The sequence below is a fragment of the Notechis scutatus genome, chromosome 4, assembly GCF_049901735.1.
Source record: "Notechis scutatus isolate UNSWTSFEM ecotype Mainland chromosome 4, rNotScu1.2, whole genome shotgun sequence".
Taxonomy (NCBI): Eukaryota; Metazoa; Chordata; class Lepidosauria; order Squamata; family Elapidae; genus Notechis; species Notechis scutatus.
The window spans coordinates 101,323,545-101,333,320 of NC_142012.1; the positions used below are offsets into that span (position 1 = coordinate 101,323,545).

At 35.8% G+C, this 9,776-nt stretch overlaps 1 protein-coding gene across 2 annotated transcripts in view; it reads left to right on the forward strand.

Moving 5' to 3' along the window:
* The window catches only part of LOC113414036 (heparan sulfate glucosamine 3-O-sulfotransferase 1-like), a 105,006-nt gene extending 95,518 nt beyond the window's left edge, over window positions 1-9,488 (forward strand). For both annotated transcript variants that reach the window (XM_087964250.1, XM_026670713.2), the window contains exon 2: window positions 2,859-9,488. In XM_087964250.1, coding sequence (XP_087820376.1) covers window positions 2,976-3,902 — 927 coding nt within the window. In that variant the 5' untranslated portion in view covers window positions 2,859-2,975 and the 3' untranslated portion in view covers window positions 3,903-9,488. The remainder of the gene's footprint in view (window positions 1-2,858) is intronic.
* The last annotated feature ends 288 nt before the right edge of the window (window positions 9,489-9,776 follow it).

Sequence of the window (9,776 nt, forward strand, 5' to 3'; positions counted from 1 at the left end):
CCCTCAGTTCCTGGGCCAGTACTAGGCCGCAGCATACCAGAAACTGGGCCACGCAAACAAGCAAAGTCCCATCTGCAAGATGCAGGCAGCACACAAAACCACACCCCTTCCGGTCCACAGAAAAACCTCTCCACAAAACCGGTGCCTTGTGCCCAAAAGGTTGGGGCCACTGGTTTACATGGTTATCTGTGACAGAATGAACCGAAAAGCATGTCTGATTTTATTTTAATGGTCAAGATTTAGAAAGTAAGTGTAAAATTCAAAGGTGATGAGGCTTTCTGGATGACCAACACATTGTTATTTTGTAGTATAAAGATCTTGGGGGGGGGGTTCATAATGTTTATGAATAAAATTATAAAAATAAAAAGATATTGGGGAAATGGACATAGAAGAAACAAGAAACAAGCATACAAGTAGAACTATAGAAAAAGAATATACAAATCCTGTACAGTATGCAAATAGATAGACTACTTTTCCAATAGAATGAATGGAAAGTGAACACAAGGAAATAGCAATAAGCACTTAGACTTATATACCGCTTCACAATGCTTTACTCTAAGCAGTTTACAGAGTCAGTATATTGCCCCCAACAATCTGGGTCCTCATTTTACTGACCTCGGAAGGATGGAAGGCAGAGTCAACCTTGAGCCAGTCAGGATCGAACTCTAGAGTGAATAACCTGCAGTACTACCTTCTAGCCACTGCACCATCATCATAGAATATGGGAGCTACTCAGAACAGAGGGAAAAGAATTATGATACAAAATATCACAGAAATATGTTGAGTGTATATTAATGGTAAGTGTAAGATGTTTGGGAGTAGCAGTGGTATGTCAAGGGTGGACTAAAATTATAACATTAGTAAACAAGAAAAAATGTTGAAATCATAATTTCTCTCACAATCTTGAAAAAAAAAATGGCAAAGCCGCCACAGGTGTAGTGATACAATTTGAGATGTGGTGTACTTGCAAAGTATTCTACAATAGCTTAGCATGTGAAGACTAATTGTGCCTGATAATTGGATGAATTCTCTTATTGTTCCCCTATAAAAATAGAAAGGTACCACAAGACTAAATGCAAAAGAAAATAAGGGCATTAGCTTAAATTAAGCGCATTATTATGCCTGAGATTTTCCTGCTGAAATTTATGATAGTGTAAAAGAATTAATGGAAAATATTTGGGAAGTATATTTGCTTGTTTGTTTATTAAATTTATTTGCCACAAGTATTGTGATCTTATGGTAAGTAAAAGTTGCACTCAGGAGTTTTGTCTTCAACAGTTATTCGAAAATATATGACTATAGAAAGAAAGTTTAATGTGCATCTGTTTACTTAGCAAAATCGCAAAATATAGCCTGAGCATTGACTATTTTGTAGCAATATGGAGTTGAAGGTTGATTATGGAATGTGGAATCTAGGGCAGTAGAATGAGATGTAATTCAGGAATATGAATGTTTAGCTACATTTTACGCAGATGAGGCTGTGTTGTTAGCAGAGAACCCAAATGATTTGTAGAGACTGTTAAATAGATTGTATGATGCCTTGAGGAGCATGGATCTGAAAATTAATATATTTAAGCTATTTATCAATAAGTGAGAATTTGCAAATTATGTATGCCTAAGTACCAAGAACAACTAGCATTCATTAAAAATGGAGAAATTTTAAAACATACACATGCTGTTAGAAAGACAGTGGGTCCTGTGGAAATGTTGTTTTTTTCCTTCAAAATATGTGAAAATATCTACATATAAAAATATGCTTTTGCCTAGAAAAACCAGTGTGAAAGAATTCTATTGTGGCATTTGAATCACACAGAGATAATTAAATGGGGATCAAAGTGCAAAACAAATACATAAAGGAAGTGAGTTGAATGGGAAAGGAAGGGGAAGTTGAATCAACTGTGGTTGGGTGAAGCTGATAAGATCCACAGTAAGAAAGAGGTAGGAAGCTTAACAAAGAAAAAAATGTATTGTACCAGACTTCTCCCAACAGGCTAATTAAATAAGCATAGAAGATCCAAGAACTTTTGATAAGGTAGTTTTATTACAGAAAAGCTAAGAAGCTTTTAAAAAGAATTCTTAAAAGAATTTGAGTGACTGCTGGGTATCAAGTACAAGCTTTGTATATAATGACCGATATTCAGATTTCTTGTACTTCTTTCTCTTACTGGTTTTATATGAAGAACAACATCTTTTGAAGGGGATATGTATTTTATATGTCTGTTTCTGGATTTGGTACCAGTCTAGTGTACAAAAGGTTGTTATCTTTTGACAACATGAAAGCTAACAGATTATGTATGGACATAATGGAAAAGATGATGGTTTGGAAGGATAAAAAAAAGTATTGCTGATGGTGTTGCAATAAATAGACTTAGTAAGGGGTTTTTTTTTCTCTCTTTTTTCTCTTTGTGTTCTAATTTATTTTTACGTTTCTTATATTTTTTCTATGCTTTGCAGAATTGCTTACTCCAAAAAGGAATAGATGAGGGGTATTCATATATGCATATATTTCCAATAAATAATTGATAATATCTGTTGGCATTTGGTTGGGCTTATTTCCTGAGAGGGGGTGTTTGTGTATGTATGAGGGGCAGGGAGAGGGGAGGGAGACAGAGATACAATTTGAGGCACTGGCTTGTTTTCCATTAGGTGACTCAGTTTAGAAACGGAATTAAAATTAAAATCTCATTTGCTTTGAAACCTTGCAGATGAATAACTTAATTAGTTCTACAGTTTTCCCCTGTTACTTTGTTCCAAGATATAGGAGATTTTTGTATCTTAAGTCTTCAGCTAAGATGAAGAGGCAAATGGATACCACTACTAATAACTTTATTGTCCTTCTGTTTTTCCTAACCCTCCAGATGCCCGAGAAATCCACTGTTGTTTTGGTCCCAGCTCCAACATCTGCTTCCTCCACAGGGAATGTTTCATCAGCCAAGCACAACAGCATTTTGCACTGATTGCTCCTTCCTCTCCACATGGCCTTTCTACTAGTGTCAGCATACCTTCTGCTGACCCCTGCTCAGGCAGCTCCAGTTGAGAATGGGGCTGTCATGGAGACACTGACATCGCAAGTCCTACTCAGCAATAAGAGTGAACACTATTTAGCACAAGTGAGACCTCCTGGCACAAGCAGACAAATACCTCAGACAATTATCATCGGCGTGCGTAAAGGAGGGACCAGGGCCTTACTTGAAATGTTGGATGTTCACCCAAACATTGTGGTAGCAGCTACTGAAGTCCATTTTTTTGACTGGGATGAAAACTACGTGAAAGGCATAGACTGGTATAGAAGCCTGATGCCATTTTCATATGAAAATCAAATAACTATTGAAAAAACGCCAGGCTATTTTACCTCGCCACAGGCTCCTGAAAGGATTCACGATATGAATAGCTCTATTAAACTGCTGCTTATTCTAAGAGACCCCACAGAGAGAGTTATCTCTGATTACACCCAAGTCTATTACAATAGGCTGGAAAACCACAAGCCTGTTCAGCCCTTTGAAGACATTGTTATAAAAAACGGAGCCCTTAATACCAAATACAAGGCTATCCAGAGAAGTCTGTATGACGTCCATATGGGGAGATGGCTTAAATATTTCCACTTGGATCAGATTCACATAGTTGATGGGAATACCTTGATCAGAGACCCTCTTCCTGAATTGCAAAAAGTGGAAAGATTCCTTAACCTGCCTTCCAAAATTTTGTCTTCAAATTTTTATTTTAACCAGACCAAGGGCTTCTATTGCATTAGGAGCGATGGAAGAGAAAGATGTTTGCATGAATCCAAAGGGCGCCCGCATCCTGTGGTCAACAGTACGGTCTTAGGACAACTTTACTCCTACTTCAGAGAGCACAACGAGAAATTTTATAGAATGATTAATCATTCTTTTGACTGGCATTAGTAACTCCGATTTTGAAGAAAAGGGTTTCCTTGTAAACAGTCCTTGGATAAATTATTTTCAAGTTCTTCCTCTTAAATTCCGGGTTACATTCATTTTGATAAGAAGATGATTATTTTCCTCCCTGAGAGAGTCTAGGCGTGCATTAACGTGCTCAAGGAAGATAGGCTTAACTTTGGCTTTTAATTACTGGAATGAACTTTGCACCAGCTTAAGTCCCCCAACCTCAGTGGAGTTATGTCAGAACTACACTTACATTGTCTGTTTCTATTCAGTTTTACGAACAAAAGAAGCTTAGCAGAAAACCACTTTAATTGACGCTTTAAGAACATATAGCTGAAATGTTATTATTCTACTTACAGGTTTTGTTGGCTGCTGTTATTTTTCTATCCAGCTCCATGACAGTGGGACTGATTTTTAGATTTTTTCATACTGTAAGATAATTATATATTAGAAGAAAAGATGACTTAGTGGTTCCATTATATCATTTTATTTATTCAGTGAAATTATAGCTGTAAAGTATATGCCATTTAAATATCAAAAGTGAGTTTAAACAGTTTTGGTTTATGTTATGGGTCCCTCTATGTAGGAATATTTGTAATCGGTAACACAGTTATTATTCACATAGGTTTTTTAAAAAAAACAATTATTAAGGTTTTAATATTCCCAATTGAAACAAGAAGACTCTAAAGTAACACATTATACAGAGTAGACATCAGGAATTTTTAAGCTGTATTCTTAGACATATCAATTATGTAATCATATAATCATATAAATTATGATTAGATGATTAATCATATAAATTGTATGAGCCACCCTTCATAAATGCATAATTATTAGTCTTGTTTGTATTTTGTAATCACTTGTTCCAAAAGTTTATTAATTAATAGTGTTAATTTGGCACATTTATGAGAAAAAAAATGCCTGCTCTCCAAAGCGTGGATTAATTTTTGTAATATCTATTTGAAGACCAGATGTATTCAAGTGCATAGTAACTTCATGTGGTACTGTATACTATACACACAATATTCAAAATAATCAAGTATGGGTTTCTGATTTATCTATAAAACTATAAAATCTACATGGATGCATTAGGATTTGTTTATAATACATTTTTACTGGATAATGTAACAATCATCTCTGCTTCTCATATTTGCTGCCTCTGGGTTTTTTTTAGATTGAGGTATAAACACATATCACTATCACACATTGTTGGCAAATGAAGATGTTTGGTTAGCATCCAAGCAGGCAAGAGGATGCTAATTTCTTGCAGGGCATAAAATTGTCGTTAGAAATACTTTAACACTCACATAGTCAATCCCCAGTCAATGTAGAAAATTCAGTTTTGTAGTATCCTTGATGGATGGCTATCTATTCTAGACGGTCCTTTAAAAACTGAAACACACGAAAGACCTCTGAAATATTTAAACAGCTTGTAATGTCAATATTTTAAATATAGGTTTTAAATATGTTTTAAACATAGGTAATCCTCGACTTACAACAGTTCATTTAGTGACTGTTCAAAGTTACAATGGCACTGAAAAAGTGACTAATGACAATTTTTCACACTTACAACCATTGCAACATGCCCAAGGTCACATGATCAAAATTTGGACACTTGACAACTGGTTCATATTTATGATGATTGCAATACCTCGGGGTCATGTGATCACCTATTGTGAACTTCTGACAAGCAAAGACAATGGAGAATCCAGATTCACTTAACAACTTTGTTACTAACTTAGCAACTGCAGTGATTCACTTAACAAATGTGTCAAGAAAGGTCATAAAATGGGGCAAAACTCACCTAACAGCAAATGTCTTGCTTAGCAACAGAAATTTTGGGCTCATTGTGCTCGTAAGTCAAGGACTACCTGTACTTATTTGAAATTGCTATTCTTATAATTTGAACCCGTTGATATACTTTGTTATAAATAAGAACAAAGATGCCTCACTTAGAGATATGAGATTGTTACATTACAGATAAAGAGTGCACTGCAGTGCAACAAAAGATACTTTGGAGATATGAGTCTATATATATATATATATATCCTATTAAAGTATTATTTTCATTAATTGATAGCTTAAATTAAAATGGAAGCTGTCATGCTGCAAAGTAATTAATCAGCATTATTATTATCTTTATTTAACAAAATGCCTCTGAACCAAAAGAACTTGGTTGGAACTCTCTGTAGAGAACACATACAAAATAGAACCTAGAACCCACAAAGAGTCCATAGTACCTTTTCCAGTATACACTTTGATCAATCATGCAACTTACAATCTCTTTATACTGTGTACATTCAGAGGCTCTAGTTAAGTTGCAGCACATCAGATTTGTCGCAAGTATCATTTTGCTAGATAAACTTTATATTTTTCTAATCAAAAATATTTCTGTATTACTGTTCCTGGCAAAATCTCCTTAATGCGGTAAATAAAACACGGGTGTCAAACTTGCTGCATCTCATTGCCGTGACATGATGTTTCGTGACATTTTTCCCACTCACGGAGCTGGGGTGGGCGTGGCCTTTGCGTGACACATCCAGCCCAGAGGCAACCAGTTTGACACCCTTGTTTTAGAAAAACTTGAAGCACTGCGTAGAATTTTAAAGCATTGGTGAGACTTTTAAAATGAACATGAATATCTAATGACATTGAACTATAGGGGAACATACAGGCATTTAAAGAATCCTTTAAAGCCATTCCCTTAGCCTGTGGTGGAAAAGTCCAGAAAGAGGGGGTCCTTGTGGCTTCCAGCCTAAAAGATCTCACCAAAAGACCCCTGACCAGATTTTTAATTGCCTTTCTTAAACCCAGGCAGGTTCATGTAATTACAGGCAGTCCTTCAAAAAAAAAAAAAAAAACCCTAATCCCAAGACATGGTTAAATGTGCTTACGTTTTAAATTTAATTTTTGAAGTCCACTCAAATTTATTATGTCCTGACTAGGATATAAGCCTAGTAAATAAAAATAAATAAGTTGTAGTTTACTTGGCTCCAGAAATACAGCCAATACAGATGATGCAAAATTTGTGTTAGATAGTTTGATCTTCAGAGTAAGCAAACAGTGGAATTTGGTACCAATGAAGGTCCTGAATTGTCTTTTAAATAAGTTCTACAAACAACATTATAACAGTTAAACTGTATATAACCGGATTGCATCTCACAAGGACTGGGAAGAATGTGTTTGTTCAAATGAACAGAAAGGATTTAAACTTAATCCTGAAAATCAGAGCTAAATCCTTCAAATATAACGTACTGTATACTAGAAGTAGAATGCAGCCTGTAAAGCCATTCAACCTCAGAATTTCCCCCTGCCTCAGAATCTGCTAGGGGGAAAAAACATTACAAAGAATGGGGTGTCCAATAAATTCCTGAGTTGGTTCCCTGATATTTTGTAGTTCAAAAATGGAGAAAGGCATAAATGGACCAGTTGTTCTTGATCTGTTCCCAACAAGTAGACTAGAAAATAAAAATGGTAATACTTTTAAGGAAAATGGACAGCCATTTGTTGGAAATGGTATGTGGTTCCCTGCTCTTTTATTCTATTAAAGGCAGAGGTGGTATTCAGCCAGTCCTGATAGGTTCTGGAGAACTGGTAGCAAAAATTTTGAGTAGTTCAGAGAACCGGCAAATACCATCTCTGACTGGCCCCACCCCCATCTATTCTCTGCCTCCCGAGTCCCAGCTGATCGGCTGGGTCTTCTTTGGTTGCCTTGCACAGAAGAACAGAGCTGGAAAGCAGGTTAGTGGGGTGGGGAGGGAATGGAGACTTTGCAGTATCCTTCCCCTGGAGTGGAATGGAAATGGGGATTTTACAGTATCCTTCCCCTGCCATGCCCACCAAGCCACGCCACACCACTGACTGTATAATGCTTTAAAGAAAACTAACATTTGAAGTTTATGTTGAACTTCAAAAAGCAAATTTTAGTAATGTAATGATAATAGGACCCCATGGCAGGAGATCCACTGGAAAAAAGATCTCAAAATGGATGGGATTTTTTTAAAAAAAGTACCAAATGTACAATAGCAAATAATTTAACAACAAAAAGGTAGCAAGGTTTTGAATGACAAAAAAATAAATAAAAGATAGCAGAAACCAATGTAATTGCACAAAAAACACAATGTTCTGAAAATCAAAACAGACACATAGAAGAAGAAGAAAAGAATAAGCCAGTTCTCTTCAGAGGGAGAGGAAGAAGAATTGGTGAATCACAGTTTGACAGCACTTAGGAAGTCTCTAGAGCCAGACATAAAGTGATTGGTGATAAATCATCTTGAAAACACTACAGTGGTTAATAGAATTCAACATGGATTGCTCAAGAACAGCTCTTGCTGAGTTACCCGATACCATTTCCATTATTGGATATATTTTTGTGTGGACTGTGAAAAACTGTAAACATAATGTATCTTCATTTTGACAAAGCAGTTTGCATTAATTTTTACTGAAGAATTTTACACAATAATAAAAGCAGTACAAATTTTTAAAAAGATGAAAAAGAATAAAGACAATAGATAAAGAAAGGAAAAAGGCGAATGTATAAATAAGCAGCTTACAATTTTCTTTACAGCAGTTACAAATACATTTATCATCCATTTTTCCCTTCTCATATTTTACCCTTTCTAAAAACCAAATCCAGGTTTTTTTTTATGTTTTCAGCAAAAAGTCCAGAAAAGATTTCCAGTTGGTAATAAAAAAAAAACATTTATAAATTGTTTTATGATTACCAAAATGGCTCCTTCCTCTACTTTGAGTCTGTTGTTCAGGATTTGCTTTTTTTCCAAATAAGGCCCAGCAGTGAATTAATTGAAGATGCTAAGGCAGATTCCTGATTAATAAGAGTATCTGAGCTCCTCCTGAAAGTACAGAGCACATGGAACCCCTGTTTGTAATTGCATCCCGCATCAGTTTTGCTCCTTCAGGTTTCCCCTATTACAAAACTTCTATTATCTGGGCTGTGCCTCTGTTTGTGTGAACACATCGACCTCAAAATTGTTTTTCAGACATCTGTTTTTCAGACATTTGTCCAATGTTTCCCTGGTATTAGAGGAAAAAGAAAATGAAGCTGAATATCACTTATATGTAGATGGCTGTTTTCATCCGAAGCTCCTCATAAAACATCTCAAATTTAGGCATTTAATCGAGAAACAGGATCTGAGAGCCATTGGGGCAGAAAAACTTCCCACCACCACCTGTTGAGTAGCTACTCTAAAACGTAACCTCATCCCTTGAGCTTCACTGCTGAGGAAGTTTTGAACTTTGGATCTCCTGGTGTTGGTATCCCGAACCCACCTTCTACATGCTAAATCATTTTGATGCAGTTTTGCACTGAACTACGCAGCTAAGATTGTTGGCTTTATTACCCTGTACTGCTAAAGTGTCAAGCAAAACTCTTGTGATAGATCCCTTCCCATGAACCACCTTGTCGTCTTTTGGTATATGATTGGAGCATTCCTATTTATTGATTGGGATAGCTGGATTGTAGCCCTTTGTTTTCTGCTTTTCCATTGAACATAGGAGTCTTCCTAGAACAATCAAAACTTTTTTCTAGCCTAGCATCTTGTTTCTTTCTGGGCCAAAAAAAAGAAATCCACCAAGAAATCTATAACAATCTCATAAGCAGAGAATGAATACAATGACACGATCCATTTGGTAGTTCGTTACTTGTTTAAGTGTGATTACTTTCTTGATTCTGTTTTTTTTTTAAAATAAAATAAGCAATTACACTGCATTGGTCCTCATACTTTCTGAATTTCATCCAATAATTGTTGGCTGCATTGTCTTGAATTTTCTTTTTCTGATCAGCAGTATTTAAAATTACTGTAATCTTTATTTTTTCTTATTTGTCCCTCGTAGTTAGAACAGAACAGAACAGAA